General features: G+C 38.8%; 1 protein-coding gene across 1 annotated transcript in view; it reads left to right on the plus strand.

Annotated features, from left to right (window-relative positions):
• Rhau (ATP-dependent RNA helicase Rhau) overlaps positions 1-23604 on the plus strand; it is a 125714-nt gene that overhangs the window by 21055 nt on the left and 81055 nt on the right. Inside the window, exons 4-8 of the mRNA XM_076205440.1 lie at positions 1073-1125; positions 7575-7731; positions 16907-17094; positions 20682-20797; positions 23271-23380. Of these exons, the coding sequence (XP_076061555.1) occupies positions 1073-1125; positions 7575-7731; positions 16907-17094; positions 20682-20797; positions 23271-23380 (624 nt within the window). The remainder of the gene's footprint in view (positions 1-1072; positions 1126-7574; positions 7732-16906; positions 17095-20681; positions 20798-23270; positions 23381-23604) is intronic.

The raw sequence follows: 23604 nt of genomic DNA on the forward strand, positions 1-23604 counted from the left end.
CCGCAGGATGATCTTAATAAATTGTTAACATGGTCGGTGAAATGGCAAATGAACTTCAATATCTCTTAAGTGTAGCGTGTTAAACGAAGGGCTACACAACCCCGAAAATAGATGCAGCTTAGATAACACGTTTTTAGAAAAATCAGAGTGCGAGAGGGAGTTGGGAGTTCTGGTGAGTCTGGACCTTAAAACCAGGAAGCAGTGCATTAGCGCCAGAAATAAAGCTAACAGCATTAAGTTTCATTGCTAGGATGGTAAAGAATAGAAGTGCAGAGATAATTATTAAACTCTAGCGATAGTTAGACCCATCCTTGACTATGCGGTACAGTTTTGGTCTCTGTCCAACAGAATGGACCTAAATTCACTAGAATCAGTACAAAGAAGAATGACCAAAATGATACATGGACTCAGAAATTTGCCTTACGAAGAGAGGCTTAGGCACCTTAACTTAAACTCTCTGGAAAGATGCAGAGTGCAGGGTGATCTAATAGAAGTGTTCAAGTGGATCAAAGGTTATAACGAGGGTGATGCAAACAAGGTCATCATAATAAAACAACAGGGCAGGACTGGCAGTAATAGGTATAAACTGGACAAATTTAGATTTAAGAAGGAAATAGGCAAGAATTGGTTTACTAATAGCGTGGTCAAAGAATGGAATATACTTAGTAACCATGTAGTAAGCACTGAAACTATCAGTTGTTTTAAAAAACTATTAGATAACTTTATGGATGGGGATGACAGGTGGTGATGGATACGAAGCTGCCTAGTGTAGGCCTTATGGTCTCTTGCAGTCTCCTTTATTCTTATGTTCTTATGTTCTTATATCAAAATGATTAAGCTAAACTGATTTTTTTTTTTTTTTTTTTTTTTTTTTTTAGTAGTTTGACAGGGGACAGCAACATTTCACCCCTGTCAAGCTAAGATGGGAGAGGTTGTTGAATTAATTTTATTTGTACATGATAATATGGTCATAGTTTAGATTGGCCATCCCCTTTATAAGAAAAGGGCTGGTGGTGCATTTATTTCTTGTAACCATCAGAATTAAGAGTTAATTAATTCATTCATATTGCAGGGTTGTGGTATGCAAAGAGGTCAAGAGAAAGACAAGAAAAAGATGAAAAACAAGTAAGTAAAAGAGGAATAAAGGCTAATTAATTTGTTGCATATACATACTATAAAGTATTTGGATTCTGGGTTGTGGAAAATCTGGTTTGATATATAACCCAAGTAAGATGGTTAGAATCAGGATCTTTATGGTTTCTTATTTATCATAGTATGTGGTAGGTGACCAGCAGAATACTACTCAAATGGTATAGGTGGTAGGTTAATGTTTATTAACATCCTACCACTTGCACCACACAATACATCCACAGAAAAACATTTTCACACCCAGATCATTTAACAAAATCTTCAAAACATCCCACCAAATTCAATGCTGCACCAAAACCTCCCAGTCACCACCATCATCATCATCATCGAGGGGATACGCCAGGGAGCATTGCTTCACTCCGAAAAAGACCTAGGAGTAATCATCACCAAAGACATGTTCCCAGACAAGCAGATAAACAAAATAGTCAGAGAAACCTACAATTTACTAAGATCAACAAAGGTTTCTTTTAATTACTTGGATGAGGTAATGGTAAAGAAAATAGTAGTCACACTGAAAAGACCAAAATTGGAGTACGCAGTGACCCTATGGACACCCAGTACAAAAGAGAATACTACACATACATATGCCAAAGGCTCTTTTCCCCATTATAAGGGAGGTAGCCAAAAAACAAAGGCATAAAAACCACTCCCACCCATTCCATCCCCATCACATTCCACTCCCCTCCACCCTCCTCCCTCCCTCCTATCTTGGCACCTCCTGGATGACAGGTCATCCCTGCATCCTGTCCACTGCCCTGGGTCAGAAGCAGTTTCACAAGACACCGCACATCCACAGCAAGGCCGCTTCATTAAATCGGCAACCCACCCTCTCCGTCCCCTCATGCAGAAAAGGAGAAGGCGGGGAGAAATCCCATCGGGCTGCATCAAATATTTCTCACACATACTCCCTCACCCCCATCCCACACTCATTCCACCTCATACATCACAACATCATCCATATACAACCATTTTCCATTCACCCCTGTCTTCTGTCCTCTCCCATCCTTCCTCAACAGACATTCTCCTCTTCCCCAATGCCCCTTTTACCCCATCCATCCATCTCATCCTAGGTCGCCCCCTCCTGTTCCCTCCCTCCACATCTGCCTTCCACACCTCTTTTACTACTCTTCTTCACTCATTCTTTCTATTTGTCCAAACCATCCCAATACTCTTTCATCCACCCTATCTCCCAACTCCCTCTCCATCCCCATTCTCTTTCTCACCTCATTTCTCACTCTATCCTACCTAGTAACCCCTATCATACTTCTCAGACACCTCATCTCAGACACATTCAAACTCCTTCTCTCTTCCTCTCTTATGTTCCATGTTTCTGCCCCATACAGTGCTGTCGGTACAATCACTCCTTCATACAATCTCCTCTTAGCATCCATTCCCAAATGTCTATTCCTCATTACACTTTTTAATCCACCAAAGCATTTACTCGCTTCTCTCAATCTACATTTTACCTCCACCTCCACCCTTTCCAGCAACATTTGCACCCAAGTATCTAAAACTATCCTCTTCCTCCAGTCTCTCTCCCTTTAGTACTCACTTCCACTTTCACCCCTTATACATCTCATCACCTTACTTTTATGCACTCTCCCAAACTCTGTCACCAACTTCCTCAATCCCTCCTCTGATCTTGCTACAAGCGCAGTGTTGTCCGCAAACAACAGCTGGCTCACCTCCCACTTTTCTCTATTTTCTTTAACCATCTCCAATCCCTGACCCACCACCCTTGCATTTACCTCTTGCACCACCCCATCCATGTATAAATTGAATAGCCAGGGTGGCATAACATATCCCTGACGAAGTCCCACCTTTACCTCAAACCACTCACTCTCTCCATTTCTAATCCTGACACATGCTCTACTACTCTTGTAAAAACTCTTGACAGCTCCTAGAAGCTTTCCTCCTATCCCGTGTATCTGCAATACCTCCCACAGTGCTTTCCTGTCTACCCTGTCATAAGCCTTTTTCAAATCCATAAAAGCAAAAAAAACTGGAACTACCAACCCTGGAACAAAGAAGAGAAAGAGGGATCTATATACCATTTACAGAATCATGAAAGGCATGGAAGTCCTTGACAGAATGGTATAGAAGAAAAACAAGGAGACATGAAAAGAAACTCAAAAAGGACAGTTATAGAAGAGATTTGAAAAAAAAAAAACAGCTTTCCACACAGAGTGGTGGATGTCTGGAACAAATTGAATTAAACAGTAGTGTGTGCAAACACCATACAAGAATTTAAGAACAAACTACTTGTTGTGAGATATAAAGACAGGTCACCACAAGCGTAGCTCCCCCTCCCATATAATACAACTAGGTAAATACATGCTGACGTTGGTCCCCATTGTCTCTTTGAGCAAGCTCCCTTGCAATCTTACTTCCCACCCCAGACAATTCTCAACAGATTCAATCAACATACCCCAACCAGGAATTCTGTGGGCATCCCCTTTGTCTCCACAATCAAGGGTTGTCTCATTTAGAGACAGCCATGTGAGTGGGAACAACAACAGATTAATGTGCCACATTCCCATATAGTTGGAGTTCACATTCACGAATTATGCTAATAATTGGCCTCAGTTGAGTCTCACTGTACAATCTCTTATTTGATATGAAGTCATTCATCCAATACCACATGATTCTCCAAGGCCATTTGGTACCAAAAATGTTGAGATGCCTATCCAAGTCAGCATTCAGTGTCCATGTCTCACAGCCATACAGCAAGCCAGGGAGCACAAGGAACTTGAAGGTTCGAATCTTAGTTCTCATACATGAATATTGACAATTGTATATGGGTGTTGTGTGTATTCCAATAGAACAGCTTGTGCCCTTTTTTCTTAACTATGTTTGGCTGTTAGAATACACAATGTAAATTCCCCAGGAATCTACATTCACCTGCAACTGCCACTCCTGGGGCCTGGTCTGAATCTTCATGTAGTTTAAATGCTGAGCTCAGCTTCTGGAGAGGGGAGTTAGAAGTTTCACAATTTCTCAGGTTCTCTATATTACAAATGGAAGGTTTAAACATATATGCAATATTATAATACAGTTAGATATATTATGTGGTTATTGTGATTTAATTTGTGTTCTGGTTTATTTGGGGATGTGGTGTATATGCATGCTTGGAAATATGTTTTATCACACACTGATCATGTTATGGTTGCTTGCCTTAGGGTGTGGACAGTGTGTTTGTTTGTGTGTGCATTGTAATGTAGTTTTCCAGGGGTAATGTTGTAATATGTGAAGTTATAGGTAATGGCAACATAATACCCACCTCCCATGAGATGACTCCTGTCACCTGGAATAATGAGCAGTGAGGGGGTTGTCCAAAATTTATACATACATATATTGGAAATATGACACAATACCTGTTGTGAACCTTAGTGGGGGGTTGAGGTGAGGGTTTAAAGTCATAAATTTATGGGGTGTAGTTAGGTACCATGGCATGCTCATATGTTCACCAAGGGATGATAGTTTTTAAAATGGAGTGACCAACTCCAGTTTTTGGGAGATCGTTTGAAATATTGTGTCAGTTAGTCCTAATGTGATGGAGTTAGATTTCTTTCTGTGAGTTGCACTTTGTCCACTGTCACTTGTGGGAAAGGTACTCTCTTTTTCTGTGAGGTAACACTTTGTCTACCATCACTGTTGGAATAGGGACTCTTTTCTGTGAGATAACACATTGTCTACTATCACTGGTGGAAAAGGGATTTTTTTTTTTTTTTTTTTTTTTTAAGTTAACATTTCTGGAGTGGTAATAAGTGCAAGGGATGAAAGATTCTAATATATCTTGGTGAGACATATTCCCTAGGTTTACATGTGTATTACATTTCATATACAATTTTTGCCTTATGCTTATCCATAAGGGTCACCATAAATATACTTTGGTGAGACTTAATTGTAGGATATACTATCTGTTATGTGTGTGTATGGGGGTGTTATGGTCTTATCCAGTGCATTGGGTCATGTAGACATATACTAGTCTACCAGTGAGGAGAAACAGGATTAGTAGGGCAAAGGAACTGAGGGACATATTGATTGATGGGAGTGTGGATGTGGAGAATTGCAGTGTTTGTATTATGGTGTAGCCAAGCTGCATAGTCCTGTGGGTTTATTGAGAGAGATAGGGGTTTACGGAGGTGTTAGAGGTATTGGGAGGGGTGTAATAGGGTTGAAGGTGGAACTGAGATTGTAAGTAAGAATGTCATGGTTATGGTTTGGGGTGGAAGCTTGTGTCGTCAAAATATATTTGGAATGAGTTGGGTCCACTGGTTGACTTCTGCCAAGTTGAGGAATTGTCTTCACATATTACTGAAACGAGGGTGGATCATTAGAAAGATAGGAAATAATCTATGTTAATACGTGTAGTTTCAGGGGGATTAGCTTGTTAAGTGTAGTTGGGAAGGCTTTTGAGAGGATCTTGATTGAGAGGATTAGGAGAGGAAAAGAAGGAGTAATTGGTGAGGAACAGTGTGGATTTAGGACAGGTAGAGGTTGTGTAGATCAGATCTTTGTGGTAAGACAGATATGTGAGAAAGCTATAGGAAAAGGTAAGGATGTTTTTTTGGGCTTTTATGGATCTGGAAAAGGCTTATGACAGGGTAGACAGGAAAGCACTGTGGGAGTTACTGCAGATATACAGGATAGGAGGAAAGTTTCTGAGAGCTGTCAAGAGTTTTTACAAGAATAATAGAGCATGTGTCAGGATTAGAAATAGAGAGAGTGAGTGGTTTGAGGTAAAGGTGGGACTTCATCATGGATGTGTTATGTTGCCGTGGCTGTTCAACTTATGCATGGATGGGGTGGTGCGAGAGGTAAATGCAGGGGTGGTGGGTCAGGGATTGGAGATGGATAAAGAAAATGGAAAAAAGTGGGAGGTGAGCCAGCTGTTGTTTGTGGACGACACTGAGCTTGTAGCAGGATCAGAGGAGGGATTGAGGAAGTTGGTGACAGAGTTTAGGAGAATGTGTGAAAAAAGAAAGTTGAAGATAAATGTGGGTAAAAGTAAGGTGATGAGATGTACAAGGGGTGAAAGTGGCAGTAGACTGGAAGTGAGCATTAAGGGAGAGCGACTGGAGGAAGTGGATAGATTTAGATACTTGGGTGTGAATGTGGCAGGAAAGGGAGGAGTGAAGGTGGAGGTAGAATGTAGATTAAGAGAAGCGAGTAAATGCCTTGGTGAATTGAAGAGTGTAATGAGGAATAGACATTTGAGAATGGATGCTAAGAGGAGACTGTATGAAGGAGTGATTGTGCCAACAGCACTGTATGGGGCAGAAACATAGAACATAAGAGAGGAAGAGAGGAGTTTGAATGTGTTTGAGATGAGGTGTCTAAGAAGTATGATGGGGGGTTATTAGGCTGGATAGAGTGAGAAATGAGGAGGTGAGGAAGAGAAGAGTGGTGGTAAGGGAGCTGGGAGATAGGGTTGATGAAAGAGTATTAGGATGGTTTGGACACATGAAAAGAATGAGTGAAGAAAGACTAGTAAAAGAGGTATGGAAGGTAGATGTGGAAGGAGTGAACATAAGGGGGCGACCTAGGATGAGATGGATGGATGGGGTGAAAGGGGCTTTGGGAAAGAGGGGAATGTCTGTTGAGGAAGAACGGGAGAGGACAAAAGATAGGGGTGAATGGAGAATGGTTGTATATGGATGATGTTGTGATGCATGGTGGAATAGGTGGGGGGATGGGGGGATGAGGTAGTATGTGTGAGAAAAATTTGACGCAGCCCGAAGGGATTTCTCCCCGTCTTCTCCTTTTCTTCATGGGGGGATGGAGAGGGAGGGTCGCCGATTTAATGAAGTGGCCTTACTGTGGATGTGCTGTGTCTTGCGACACTGCTTCTGACCCAGGGCAGTGGACAAGATGCAGGGATGACCTGTCATCCAGGAAGTGCCAAGATATGAGGGAGGGTAGAGGGTGGAAGGGAGTGGAGTGTATTAGGGATGGAATGGGAGGGAATGGTTTTTATGCCTTTGTTTTTTGGCTACCTCCCTTGTAAGGGGGAAAAAGCCTTTGGTATATGTATGTATGTAATACATGTGTGTATTTATCAAGATGTATCTTACAGGAAGGGGAGCTATGCTCGTGGTGTCTTGTCTCTGTATCTCACTGTGTCTAATTTGATATTAAATTTGTGTATGGTGTTTGCACACACTATTGTTTTGTCTAGTGTGTTCCATACATCCACCAGTCTGTGGGGAAAGCTGTTCTTTTTCAGGTCTCTTCTATAACTGTCCTTTTTGAGCTTCCATGCCCCCTTGTATTTCTCTTATCTTGATTTAGTAATTTCTCTGTCAAGGACTTCCATACCTCTCATGATTCTGTAGAAAGTCAACAAGTCAAAACCATTTAATATTATCCATTGAATTGTGGGTATAACTTCAGTAAAAACAAAGAATTGTATATTGACACAGGTGCCAGTGCTGTCTATGAACAAGAGTCAGGCCCATGATATTAGCCGGGTACTAGACTCACTTGGTGCTGAGAAAATAGAAGAGCCACATGATGATCTTGGTGTGGAGTGGGATGAACGTATTTCAAGCCTTATCAAAAGGGAATTCCAAGATGAAGGTGGGTGTTGTAATGAGTTTTAGTTTAGATGTTTTGTTTAATGTTATCACTTATCTTACATTGTGAAGTGGGATAGTATGACCCCTTAAAGTATAACCACTATGAATATTAAATGTGTGTAATTTTACTGGAATATGTTTCTAGTACTTATCAAAGCCAATAGTAGCTAAATGAATTACGCAAAAACTTAAGTTTTTTATTTATTGCAATTTGAAATCACACCTGCGAAAAATTTGTCTGCTACAGCCATTCTTGTTCATGCATTGTCATTTCATTTGATGAATGATGATCATGTTGAGTGCCAAAGGCTATTTAATGTCAAATTTAGGAATTAAGAAATTGAAGAAAATCCTAAAGAGGAAAACATGATTGGGAAGAAAAGAAAAGATGCAGAGAATAATATTTGAATAACATATAGAACTCAGAGAGAAAGGCAAGTGAAGAAAGCTTATAATAACCGTACAGAACATACACAGGGAGCTAAGTGAGCTTCTCTTATAATAATATATGGCCTTTTTTTTAAAGCATTATGCAGAGCAAATGATTAGAGATGTTTTTTGGAAATTTTGATTAGATTTATCAGATAAATAAACTTAGGAAAATAAAACCAGGAGAAATGGTGAATAACCAAAGGGAAAATAAAAACAAAAGGTAGAAGGTAGGGTGTGCAGTTTAGGAATAAATAAGATAAACACTTGTCATTTGCTGGAATGGATTGTTATGTTCTTGATGATGCTTGTAGTGAAGCTTTAATTTTTCTGTGTAAGCAGTCTAAAGTAATGTATCTAACTTGTCATATAAAGAATAATTAGTTTTATCTGATAGTAACAAATCACCATAACTTTACTAATGAGACACTAGGGCCAAGATGAAAAATATCTGTATTACGTTGTAGGTATCATTGTTTACAAAGCTTGTAGCATCCAGGAAACATAGTATGAACATGATGCAGGATTGTCTAAAAGCACACTGCAAAAATATTGAATTTGTCATATATACAATCCGTACTTTTTTGAGTGCCCAAAGACAACATTAAAGAACTGATGTGGACACAGGTAAGCACCAATGATGCACCAATATGAAAACTTCTTGAGAGAGATATTTCAGTTCCAAATGATAGCCCATAATTATACCGTCTATCCATACATCTTGGCAGTTGTCAGAGATATTTAAGGAGTCAAAAGACAATGAAAAACTCAATATCACTGAAGGAATTATCTGTTTCACTACAGGACATCATTGTCAATTTAGATGGCTTGGGTTGGTATCCATTGTGATGTCATCAGAACTAATATCAAGGGCACTGTATATTGTGTTTTAGAATGCAAATTAGCAGATGACAAATATTTTTGTCAAAAAGCCCCTCAAAAACTACTTTTGAGATAAGCCATTTGTTTTAAACATGGTTCTCATGAAAATAGATAACATTATGAAAGAAAAAATCCAAAGTTGCACCTGGGCATTGTGATTACCCTTTAAGTCAGACTGATGAGGCTCAGGCTAGACTGACTTATCTGGAACTTAACCACTTCACTCCGGGCCAAAATCTCGCGGGCAGCATTAGCTGCCAGACGTACGATGTTGCGTCATAATACCCGCATTATAAAAAATAAAGTCACTGCTGTATCGATTGTTCTCTCTTTCACCTGTGAATTTTGATAACCATAGAAAATATAATGAAGCCAGTTTACAGAGTATGGGGGTCACGTAGGTACAACTACAATAAATATAATCAAGACGCTGATATGGCAGCCTCGCGTACCCATTTGCTCCTCATGACGCCTACGTAGGCATCACCGTATGGAAGGGGTTAACCCTTATCATTCAAACATTCTTGAATTAACAAGTTAGGAAAATGAGAAGTTCTGCTTCAAAGCTCCAGAGGCATGACAAATCAAGGAAAATGCTATTAACCCATTCAACTCCGATGACAAGATGTCTTGTCATTTGGTCAAATAAAACAAAAAATCATAATAAAACAACAAAATGTTTGATGATCAAACAGCACCAGAAAAATATGACGTCATATTTTTCTGGTGCTGTTTGATCATCAAACATTTTGTTGTTTTATTATGATTTTTTGTTTTACTTGACCAAATGACAAGACATCTTGTCATCGGAGTTGAATGGGTTAAATGGTAATTAAAGTAATTAAGGAGAAAGGAAATTTGGTCAGGAACATGGTGGATAAAAAGATGTATTGTAATCTATGGTAGTAAAGAGATCGCTAAAGAAATTCTGAAAGAGATTCAAGAGGAAGGACAGAATATAGATAAAGATATTGAGGAAATGTATAAAATAGGAAAATACTCAAAAGAAAAACAATATAGGCCACTAAAAGTAAAACTTGGTCTCAAAAATGATAGCAGAGGAACAACAAAATTAGCAAACTAGTAAATAGTGAACATTACAAAAATGTATGGATAAAAAAAGAAATGAGCAATGAAGAAAAAGAGAAAGAAAAGGAACTTAGAAATGAAGCAAATGAAAAAAAAAAATAAAAGAGAACTGAGACTGAAAAGGACAAGAAAGGAAAAAATTAAAGATAGCTTATACCAACATAGACGGAATGCTTTCCGGACTGAATGAACTAAATGACCATCTGGCGTTAGAAAAATCAGACATGATGGGAATTGTAGAACTGAAATTAAAAAGTCCTCTACCACTAAATACTTTGGGACAAGGTATATACAATCATTAGATGAAAAATAGAAAAATAGGGTGGGGGGAGTATTATTTTTGACTAGGAAGGACTTAAATGTGACAAAGGTAACAGGGAAAAAACAATGTGGAATCAATTATGATAAAAGTTAAAAGCAGTTACATGAAAAATAGAAAATTTGTAGTAATGTATGTGCCCCCCAAAACACAGTCCTGGACAGAAAGTGATCATTCCAAACTGTTGGAAGATACAAAATATGAACTAACTAATTTATTGAAGGAAAGAGGAAATATAGTAATTATGGGTGATTTTAACTCCAAAGAAATATGTTGGGGAAGAAATGACAGTGAATGGTGGAGAAGACCTCTGGGGAAACATACTACTTGATATAACCATTGAATACACAATGACTCAGTGGGTAAAAGAAAATACCAGATACAGAAACAATGAGGAACCATTGAAACTAGGTTTAATACTTATGTCAGAACCTGAAATTGTGGACAGAATTTATTACAAAACTCTAACAAGGAAGAGTGACCATGTACTAATAGAATTCGAACTAAAAGAGCAAATGGACTTAAGAAGAAATGAGAAACATAGAAAAGGAAGACTAATGTACAACAAAACAAATTTTGAGAAACTCAAAAAATTCTTTTGAAACGCAAACTGGGATAACTTCCTAAATGAAGAAACAAAGATGGAAGAGAAATGGAATATACTAAAAGAAATTTATAATGAGGGAATGAACAAATATGTACCACAACAGAAGCAAGAAAAAGTGTACATAAAAAGCTGGTACAACAAAAAATGTAGTGAGGCAAAGGATAAAAGGGACAAAGCTTGGAAAAGATGGAAAAGGATAAGAAAATTAGTAAATGGCAAACAAATATCAAATTAATAAATGAATATGTAAAAATGCGCAGAGATAAAAATAGAAAAAATATTGAGACATAATAGAAAAATGCAAGGAACAGCCTAACCTATTTTACAGGTATGTCAATGGTAAACTAAGAAACAAACAAGAAATGGAAAGACTGCACCAGGGAAATTATGAATATAAAGAAGTAGAAATGGTTGAAATTATGAACAACCATTTCAAATTGGTATTCATAATTGAAAGTTCACAGAACTGTGAAGAAATAGAGAGAGATCCCCCCCAATGAAGGGAAGAACTGTAACACAGAAGGAAATCAAGACCAAATAAAAAACCTTGATATCAGAAAATCACAGTCCAGATGGAATTGCAAATTGGATATTGAAAGAATGCATATAGGAGTTGACAGACAAAATATACAATATAATTAAATACTCAAAGAAGGAAAGGTACCACAGGACTGGAAAAATGCAAATATTGTACCAATATATAAAGGAGGGAACAAGGAAAATCCAACCAACTACAGACCGGTTTCCCTTACAAGCACAATAGTAAAAATATTTGAAAAAGTTATTAAAAGTATATGGGTTAAACATCTGGAAGAAAAAAATATACTGGATCTAGACAAGGAAGATCATGTACAACAAACCTGATCTGCTTCTATTCGAGACTAATAGAAATAATACAAGAAGGGATGGATGGGCAGACTGTGCCTTTCTATACCTACAAAAAGCATTTGATAAATACCACACAAAAGACTAACAAGAAAAATAGAATCAAAAGGTGGCATCAAAGGAAAATTATTGGAATGGATGGAAGATTTCTTGACTGCGAGAAAAGTGAGGGTAGTAATTAGAGATAAATACTTGAACTGGGAAGAAATGATAAGTGGTGTCCTGCAGGGTTTGGTATTGGCTCCAGTCATGTTTGCCATATATATAAATGACATGGATGAAGGAGTGGAATGTTATATGAATTTCTTTGCAGATGATGCAAACAGATGATGCAAAAATACTAAAGTAAGAACAGAGGAAGATTGTGAATCATTACAGTTAGACCTAGACAAAATCTGGAAATGGACTCAAAAGTGGGAAGTACATACATACATATACCAAGGCTTTTTCCCCCTTACTAGGGAGGTAGCCAAAAAGGAAAAGGCATAAAATCATACCCACCCATTCCATCCCTGAAAACACTCCACACCCCTCCACCCTCCCTCCCATCTTAGCACCTCCTAGATGACGGGTCATCCCTGCACCCTGTCCACTGCCCTGGGTCAGAAGCAGTGTCGCAAGACACAGCACATCCACAGCAAGGCCGCTTCATTAAATCGGCGACCCCCCCCCTCTCCGTCCCCCCATATAAAGGAGAGGACAGGGAGAAATCCCTTTGGGCTGCGTCAAAAAGTGGGAAGTAAACTTCAACATCAAAAAGTGTAGTATAATGGAGTTTGGAAAAAGTAAAAATAGAATATTGAGAAATTATAAAATTGGTGAAGAAGTCAAAAAAATAAACTTGGAAGGAGACCTTGGAGTAATAATCAGCAAAGACAGGACAATGGACAAACACATTAATAAAATAGTCGGAGAAACCTTCAACCTATGAAGGTCAATGAAAGTGGCATTTGACTATTTGAATGAGGAAATGATTTAAAAAAATTTAGTTACACTAATAAGACCAAAACTGGAGTACACAGCAACACTATGGACACCCAACACTAAAAAGAATATAAAGAAATTAGAAAGAATACAAAGAGCAATGGCAAAGTTGGCACTAACTCTCTCCAGATTAACATACAAACAAAGATTGTCCAAATTGGAACTACCAACTCTGGAACAAAGAAGAGAAAGAGGAGATCTACTGAATATAGAATCATGAAAGGAATGGAAATCCTAGATAGAGATGATTTATTAAAATGTGACAATGGAAAAACAAGAGGACATGAAAAGAAACTCAAAAAGGATTACTATAGAAGAGATCTGAAAAAATAGCTTCCCCTATAGAGTGGTGGATACCCGGAATAAATTAGATAAGGAAACAGTGTGTGCAAACACTATTCAAGATTTTAAGAAAAAACTTGATACTGAAAGATACAAAGACAGGTCACCATGAGCATAGCTCCCTTTCTGTATAATATAACTACAACTAGGTAAATAAACAAATAAAATAAATGGCAGGCATTACAGCATCTTGCTTAAGTGTTTATCTAAATTAATCTTAAAGCTTCGATCTGAACTACATTGCACTGCCTCTGCAGGAAGTTTCTTCCATTCATTAACTACATGGTTGGCAAAGTTGTTTCTACCCACTTCCAAATTATATCTATTTCCTGATAATTTGAGACCATTATTTCTTGTCAGATTCTCGTTCAGTGAAAATTTACTTTTGATGTTGTCAATTCCCTTTAGAATCTTAAAGACCTGCATCAAGTCACCTCTTAGTCTATACTTTTTTAAGGAAAACAGATTCATATAATTGTTTTTTATATTTGGAATCAGTTTTGTGGCTCACCGTTGTACTTTTTCCAATCTGTCAATGTCTTTAATGAGATTCGGTGACCATATTGAAATGGCATATTCCAAATGTGGACAAACTAACGATTTATATAGCTTGTTAATGGGAGATGGACTTTTGAAGTCAAAAGTTTGTGCAATCAGTCCTAGCATCTTTTTTGCTTTCTCAGAGGCTGAAATACACTGTTTAGATGATTTGAGATCATTACTGTTAATTGTGCCGAGATCTTTTTCACTATCCACTTTTGTTAACGAATTTCCAAATAACTTGTAATCATACTTACTGCTATTTTTATCTATGAGCATAACCTTGCATTTACTTGTGTTAAATTTCATTAGCCACTTTCCAGACCATTACTGTAGTTTATCTAAATCTTCTTGAATATGTAATTGGTTTAAAGTGATCATTTGCCATTCTGCACAGTTTTGTATCATCAGCAAATTTGGAGACTCGATTTCAGTCTGTGGTCTATATCATTTATATATATTATGAATAGAAGTGGCCCTAGAACAGAACCCTGAGGAACTCCTCTCGTAACATTTTTCCATCTAGAAGTTTTGCCATTTAAAACAACTCTGTTTTTTATTGTTCAACCAATTATTAGTCCAACTTAATAGGCTACCACTTATTCTGTGTGAAGCTGATTTGGTAAGTAGTCTTTCATGGGGGATGGTATCAAAAGCCTTTGCAAAGTCTAAATATATTAAATCTATATTGTTTCTTTTGTCATAATTTGAGGTGACTGTGTTGTAGATTTTGAGTAAGTTAGTCACACAAGAACGTTTCCGTCTGAATCCATGCGGGCTATCACTTATCAAACAGGTACTTTCTAAATGATGTTCGATAGCATCTGCGATGATAGTTTCCATAATTTTTCCTATGATTGAAGTCAAGCTTATAGGCCTGTAGTTATTTGGATTCTTTTTATCACCTTTTTTGAATATAGGAGTAATGTTAGCTAGCTTCCATTCTTGTGGGACATCTCTGGATATGATGGATTTTTTTTATAAATAATTTCTAATGGAGCAACAATTTCATTTTTCATTTCATTTAAGATTTTTGGATGCCAACTGTCAGGCCCTGGTGTTTTATTAACCATGAGTTTTTCTGTACACCTTTTAATTTTTTCTTTTGTTATATTTACCCTAGTGAGTAAGTTCACCTTAGGCTTTACACAGGTTTCAGTTTGGAGTTTACTTTGAGGTGTTTTGTTTATGAATACCGAGCTAAAATAGTTTAAACTATCACACATTCCCTCATTTGAATATTCAAGTTGACCGTCAGCAAATAATAGTGGGCCAGTGTGGTTATTAATAACCTTTTTATCTCTAATTAATGTAACTATAAAATTCTTTGGGATTCTCTTTGGATTTATCAGCGATATTCATTTCATATTGTCATTATTTTTTCTTTTTCTTTTTTCAAATCTGTATTAATATATAATTTTGATAGTCATTAGGTGTACCTGAGCACTTGTATTTCTTATAAGCCTGTCTCTTTTTAGCAATACTTTTTTCAGTTTCTTTGTCAAGCCATTTTGGATGAGATGCCCTGACTCGAAAATTCTTGTTTACTTGGATCAGTCTTTGGTCCCAGTTAATTATGTAAGGCAGGGCATGACTAGAATACACCAGTTGAACACATATATGGATCTGGAAAAGGCTTATGATAGGGTAGACAGAAAGGCACTGTGGGAGGTTATGCAGATTTATGGGATAGGAGGAAAGCTTTTGGGAGCTGTCAAGAGTTTTTATGTGAGTAGTAGAGCATGTGTTAGGATTGGAAATGGAGAGAGTGAGTGGTTTGAAGTAAAGGTGGGACTTCGTCAAGGATGCGTTATGTCGCCCTGGCTGTTCAACTTATACATGGATGGGGTGGTGCGAGAGGTGAATGCTAGGGTAGTGAGTCAGGGATTGGAGATGGTTAAAGAAAATGGAGAAAAGTGGGAGGTGAGCCAGCTGTTGTTTGCGGACGACACTGCGCTTGTGGCAGGGTCAGAGGAGGGATTGAGGAAGCTGGTGGCAGAGTTTGGGAGAGTATGTGATAGAAGAAAGCTAAAGATAAATGTGGGTAAAAGTAAGGTGATGAGATGTACAAGGGGTGAAAGTGGCAGTAGACTGGAAGTGAACATTAAGGGAGAGCGAATGGAGGAAGTGGATAGTTTTAGATACTTGGGTGCAAGTGTAGCAGGAAAAGGTGGAGTGAAGGTGGAGGTAGAATGTAGATTGAGAGAAGCGAGTAAATGCCTTGGTGGTTTAAAGAGTGTAATGAGAAATAGACATTTGGGAATGGATGCGAAGAGGAGACTGTATGAAGGAGTGATTGTGCCAACAGCACTGTATGGGGCAGAAACGTGGAACATAAGAGAAGAAGAGAGAAGGAGTTTGAATGTGTTTGAGATGAGGTGTCTGAGAAGTATGGTGGGGGTTACTAGGCTAGATAGAGTGAGAAATGAGGAGGTGAGGAGGAGAACAGGGGTGAAAAAGGATTTGGGAGAGAGGGTTGATGAAAGAATATTAGGATGGTTTGGACACATGGAAAGAATGAGTGAAGAAAGACTAGTAAAAGAGGTATGGAAGGCAGATGTGGAGGGAGTGAACATGAGGGGACGTCCTAGGATGAGGTGGATGGATGGGGTGAAGGGGGCTTTGGGGAAGAGGGGAATGTCTGTTGAGGAAGGAAGGGAGAGGACGGAAGACAGAGGTGAGTGGAGAATGGTTGTATATGGATGATGTTGTGACTGCATGAGGAGGAATGGGCGGGGGGGTGGGGTGTAGTATGTGTGAGTAAATTTTGACGCAGCCCGAAGGGATTTCTCCCCGTCCTCTCCTTATATGCAAAGGGGGACGGAGAGGGGGGGTCGCCGATTAAATGAAGCGGCCTTGCTGTGGATGTACTGTGTCTTGCGACACTGCTTCTGACCCAGGGCGGTGGGCAGGGTTCAGGGATGACCCGTCATCCAGGAGGTGCTCAGATGAGAGGAAGGGTGGGAGGGGTGTGGAGTGTATTTAGGGATGAAATGGGTGGGAGTGTTTTTATGCCTTTCCCTTTGTGGCTACCTCCCTTGGAAGGGGGAAAAAGCCTTGGTATATGTATGTATGTATGTATGTATATTTCTTCTCCAGATGTAGATAATGAAGAAGCCAGCTGTGCAGACAGTTTCAGTAATCCAGATGCCTGGATACAGGAGAATGCTGTCAAACAAGAACATACAGGAAAGTTGTCAAAGGACAACTGCTTTGCACAACACCTTACAGCAATGAAGGATTCTGATTTCAAAACCGCATATGCTGCAAATGTCCGAGCCAACAAAGTAAGTAATTTGACACTGATAGTCTATATAGGGAGTATATTTTAAGCTACCTTAACCAGTGACTCCCCTCATTACGTCCCTTGAAATTAGGTGGCTAGGCATGGATTAAAGAAATCCACAGCCCTTTTATTCTGTTTCCAACCTTTTTACTACCTCCTGATCTTTTGCAGAAAGCATACAGCTTTCAGGTAACTGGCAACAGCTTCCAGGCAGGACCATAAGTCACTTAGGAAAGATATATTGTGTTGTCTGGGAATTGTTAATGTGGAGCATTGTAGTATAAGGTGTTCAGTCAATCCTTTCCCCCTGGCCTCTTGTAGAAAATCCATGGCATCCACAGCCACAGGCAACACTGTCTGAGTGAGACCATGCATCACTTAGGGAAGATTTTGTATTGTTGACTGGGAATAGTCAGTGTGGGACATTGTTGCACAAGGTGTTCTGTGTCTTCTGTGTGGTGGCTGCATATGGGGTAGTTTGAGTGTGTGGCCAGACCAATTCCGTTTTGGTATGATCTCATTGACAGATAGTGACCTGAGAGCAGTTGTGGTAGTATGGTTCTCTTGACCTTACATTTTCTTGTCTCTTCTTGTACCACTCATCTTCTTTAGGTACCTTGCAACCAGCCCACATACGGTCACATCTTTTCTTTTATTGCCATCTTCACCTCTTCATCCCAGTGATCATTACCCTTCCTTACCATCCTTCTTGTCCCACATACCATCATTGCACAGTTTCACAAATCTTCACTTCTTTGAAATATACCCATTCCTCTGCTCTTACCTCCATGTTTACCACATCCCACACTTTTCTCAACTTCAGCTATTACTCCATTATTTCTTTGTCATTCAGTTTGCTAATTCATAGCCCTTCTCTACCACCTACCCTTTCCCTCCACCCATTTCTCCTCCACTCTAAATTTCCCTTTAAAAAATTATCTGACCCTTCTCTATCATCTCCCCTGAAAATATCAACTGCTTTTCTAAACATATCTCCAACATCATCTCTCCAGAAACATTTTACATGGCTTCCCAAAATTCTGACATGCATACATACATATACCAAAGGGTCTTTCCCCCTAATAAGGGAGGTAGCCCAAAAAAGGCATAAAATCCACTCCCACCCATTCCATCCCCACATTCCACTCCTATTCACCCCCCTCCCTCCCTCTTATCTTGGCTCCTACTAGATGATGGGTCATCCCTCCATCTCACCTACTGCCCTGGGTCAGAAGCAGTGTTGCAAGAAAAAGAGAAGACAGGGAGAGATCCCTTCGGGCTGCGTCAAATAATTTTTTCACACATACTCTCTCACCCCCCATCTCCCACCCACTCCCTTTCATGCATCACAGCATCCTCCATACACAACCATTCTCCATTCACCCCTATCTTCTGTCTTCTCTTATCCTTCCTCAACAGATATTCCCCTCTTTCCCAGTGCCCCTTTTACCCCATCCATCCATCTCATCCTTGGTCACCCCCTCATGTTCACTCCTTCTTCCTCTGCCTTCCACACCTCTTATAATCTTTCTTCACTCATTCTTTCCATGTGTCCAAACCATTCTTACTATATCAAAATTTTATTGGCTTGTCCCCTACTCTAGCAGATCCTTCATCTACATTAGAATTACTCCCAAAACTCTCAAAACACTCATTTGAATATATAAAAAAGCCTCTTTCCTCATAATTTTTCTTGCTACCAGATCCATATACACTCAAAAATCCACGTCTCCCATCCCAGTTTCACTTTCAGTCACATTCAGTCAATCAAATCAGCCATCCTGAGTCCACTGCTGAACAAAGGGCTCCTTCATAGCATTCCATGAATTACATGACTGTGCCATCCTCTGCCACATCACTCCTGCAAACTTCTCGATCTCATCTCCACCTTCTGCCTGGTCTCCCTCTTCCATGCTTCCTATCTCGTGGTGTCCACTCAGTAACACTCTCGCTCCATCGCTTATCAGTTGTTCTCACAAACTTACCTGCCCAATTCCACTTCCTCTCTTTCTCCGCCTCCACAATATCTCTCACTCTAGTCAGCTCTCTCACCCAACTTGCTCTCTTTCAGTCTCTCAGTGTTATTCCCATCACTGATCTTTCCATTCTCCTCTGTGCAGTCCTTAGCTTTGTGTCCATTACCTTCATTAGTTTCCAAGTCTCACACCCATAGATTATTGCTGGCAGAATGCACTGATTGTAAACTTTATATTTCAAACATAAAGGTAGAGAACCTCTCATGATTTTATTATACTTACCAAATTCATTCACATTAACCACTTCAGTACGAGTAAAATTCTCGCACACAGCATTGGTTGCCATGTATAGGCTGCCTCACACTACTCGCATTATGAAATATAAAGTCACTGGTGTACTACTTGCTCTCTTTTACTCTGAGTAATAATAAACATAGAAAATGTGATCAAACCAGTTCACAGAATCCAGGGGTAACTCATGTACGACTACAAAAAATATATAATCAAGACGCCGATGCCGGCATCCTTGTGTACTTACTCACACCTCAAGACGCCTACGTAGGCATCGTCATACCAAAGTGGTTAACTATGAAGACACTTCCCTCCACTTCATGCTTTTTCCAGTCTCATCAGTTACAAACAGAGCTACTCCTCTATTCCCTTCCCCAATCCTCACTCCCAACACACCACCATCTTACCAAACTAGAAATTTCCTCTACCTTTCAGCTTAGTTTCTCTTAATGCTAACACATCTGTCTTCCTTCTCACAAACTACCATATTCTTCCCTTTTACTCTCATCTGTACCACAACCATTCACATTTAGTAACCTGTTTTTTGGGGTCTGGATGCAGTTCTGTTAGACACTCATATGCTTTGATTTTATTGTAGGATGAACATGCATAGCAGCCCTCATCTCATCATTCTGTCTCAGTCACCTTATATAATATGCATGGGAAGCATGACAGAATCCCCCCCCCCCCTACCACAGAGGGGTTAGGAATGTATGAAGAATTATACCATGGGAGATATGGGTGATGAATGGAAGAATTTTTTTAGACTAGAAATTAAGCACTTGAGCTCTGTATGATGTTTAACTATGGCAAAGTGGGGATTAGTGAGATTTGTTAATGGGATTGGGTGCAAATAAAATTAAAGATAGAGAGGCCAACTTTAGGTGGTATTGGTATGAAAATGGAGGGGTATAGATATTTTTGGATAATACAAACCTTGGTGGTTGTGGAAGTGAGAGGAAGGGGTAAATGAAATAATAGCAGGATGGATATCATGAGTGAAGCTATGAGAATTAGTGTCCAGGTTATTTTAAACAAGTGAAAATATGCATGAGTGATAAAGTTGGAGAGGAATGTGTAATTTGTGAACACTGCCTGTTTCATGAGAATGAACTAACAGTGTTGCTGGGAAAGTGATAAAGTGCAATCTTTGTATGACTTAATATTAGAAGAGTGAAATGGATGCATATAATGGAGTTTAAATGAAAATGTTGAAGATGTTTCCTCATCTATATCAAGACACCTATTTTGGAAATAATGGGCATTGTAGAAGGAAAAGAAAATATATATTGAAACATCATCTTGATGTTATTATTCACAGAGACGAGATACAGAAGGACTCAGGACGTTGAAACATGAGGAGCTAGAACTTCAGAAGAGACCTGAGATAGACCAGCAGCTTTTAGAGAGCTTTAAAGAAACCAGGAATAATCCAAAGTGAGTAGTCCATTGTTTTTAATGAGAATGTAGTTTTCACCCATTGCACTGAAAGGGTGCAAAGGAGATTTTATTCATCTCTGCCTTTTAAGCTACGTCCACACTCGTTGCATTTCCACGTATCGCATCATCTATGTGTACCACCTAGTGTACAATATGGTGCAATAGGGTATTGTACCCACTCATTGCGTATCTGTCTCCCGTACCTGGATATGCAACAAGTGGGTACAATACCCTGTTGCACTGTATCGTATCACTAGATGGTACTCAAAGATGATATGATACATGGAAATGCAACAAGTGTGGACGTGGCTTTAGATGCCCTTCATTTGACCTTTTAATGAGCAGAACAGATTTTTATTTATTATTATTTTTATTTAATTTATATATCTATTTATTTATTTTTTGTTTTGTTTTTGTTTTGAGGTATGAATTGTTTTATTTAGCTCTATTGGTACCTTCTGCCTAATGGTTAACACCCTTTTCAAATTAGAGACAGAAATGATCGAAATAGTCTGGTACCAGATGGAAATAATATATCAGTTTTGTGGTGTGTTTGGCAAAAAGTTGCCCATTATTCTTTTTGATAACACAGGTGACCATAGTGTCACTGTGGCTTTATCAGTGTGATTAGTATTTTCTTTACCGTTTCTTTGTCCAAGTAAGTAGAATCCACCTTTATTGATCTTAGCAAGTTGTAGGTTTCTCCGACAGTTCTGTTTATCTGTTTATCAGGGGACATGTCCTTTGTGATGATTACTCCCAGGTCTTTTTCAGATCCCACTTTCTTTACTTCCTTTGCAGCAATTTAATGTTGTCCTAATATCCTTTTTTTTTCTTCCAAATTCTATTATGATACATTTCTTAATGTTGAAGTGCACTTCTCACTTCTGACTCCATCCCCAAACACTGTTCAGATCTCTCTGTAAGGAGTCACAGTCCATTTCAGTACTCACTTTCTTTAACAATTTTGCATCATCTGCAAAGAAGCTCATGTAACATTCCACACCCTCGTCCATGTCATTCACATAAATGGCAAACATTATTGAAGCCAGCACTAATCCTTGTCCATAATTTACTTTGTATCCCTCCTATAGTTTCCAGTTTTCTTAATAGTTTTTTGTGTGGGACTTTATCAAAAGCTTTTTGTAGATCTAGGAATGCACAATCAACCCATTTGTCCCTTTCTTGTATTATACCTAGTTGTCTTGAGTAAAAACAGATAAATTTTGTGGTACACGATCTTCCCTGTCTAAATCCGAATTGTCTCAGATTTAGTATATTGTTCTCCAGATGTCTTATCCATCTACGTTAACTTTTTCACAAATTTCAGTTATCGTGCTTGTAAGGGAAACCGATCTGTAATTAGTTGGGTCTTCCTTATTTCCTCCTTTGTAAATTGGTACAATATCAGCATTTTTTCCAGTCTTCGGGTATTCTTCCCTCTTTGAGTGAACAACTTGTTATGTTATATATTTTGTCTGTTAGTTCTTCTTTACATTCTTTTAATATCCAATTTGCTATTCCATCTTGGCCATGTGATTTTCTGACATCAAGGTTCATTATTTGATCCATTATTTCTTTCTGTGTTACTATTATTTCCCTCATGGGGGTGAGGATTTCATTTCTCTCCCTTCATCCTGATGATATTTTGATACAGCGCAAAGGGATTTCTTCCAGTCCTCTCTTTTTCTGCATGAGAGAACAGAGGAGGGATTGCCAATTAAATGAAGTGGCCTACTATGGTTGTGCTTTGTCTTGCTACATTGATTCTGACCCAGAGCAGTGGGTGAGATGCAGGGATGACCCATCATCCAGGAGGAGCCAACAAAAGACGGAGGGAGGGGTGGTGAATGGGAGTGGAGCATATAGGGATGAAATGGGTGGGAGTGGATTTATGCCTTTGACTTTGGCCACCTCCCTTGTAAAGGGAAAAAAGCCGTTGGTGTGTATGTATAAGGTTGTGTAAGGTTAATGGAAAAATACATGTTAGAATGCATCCATTCTTTGTTTACAGGCCCCTGTCAGAGGACTTTCATATGTCCAGAGTACTGCTCATTTATGTGTACCAGCAGAAGTCATGCTGAAGATAATACACAATGAATATACGCTTATTCATATTAGAGTTTTCCTTATATAGATAAGTGCAAAAATACATTGTATAAATTACTCATTGCTAATAGTTTAGAATAATCATATTGTAGAAAACTCAAATTTTTTGGTGCCTGTTTGGTCCAGAAGGTGCTGAAAGACTGGATTTGTATTGCACTTTAATTTCTTTAGATGCAGCCACTGCACAGAGAACACACAGCAGCTTATACTACACTGCCATATGGTCATCCCATTCTAGACAGTAGTGATATGGGCCAAACCTTTGGCTATGTCACATTTCCTGGGAGCTGCAGCACTTGGAAATGCCATGATTTATATTTATCTAAATTACATCATTAAGTACTTTGTTGTCAAATTTCAGATACCAAGCAATGTTAGAATTTCGCAAGAAGTTGCCTTCTTACAAGATGCAAGATGAGATTCTTTCTACAATAAGAGATAATCAAGTTGTTGTTCTCAGTGGAGAAACAGGTGAGATATCAACATTCACTGGGCAGACTAGATTAGCTGCCTTACTTTGAGTGAGAACAAGGGGATAAAAAAGGATACATGTATACATATATAATACAATATACACATCCATATACCTAAAGCCCCTATCTCTCTTGTAAGGAGGATGTCGGTATCAAAGCATACACCAATCCCACATCCATCCAAAACCTATTTGTTTTCCCTCCGATCCTAGCACCTCATGA

Source organism: Oratosquilla oratoria, chromosome 2 (assembly GCF_046742065.1).
Source record: "Oratosquilla oratoria isolate Oo_2021 chromosome 2, ASM4674206v1, whole genome shotgun sequence".
NCBI classification, from domain to species: Eukaryota; Metazoa; Arthropoda; class Malacostraca; order Stomatopoda; family Squillidae; genus Oratosquilla; species Oratosquilla oratoria.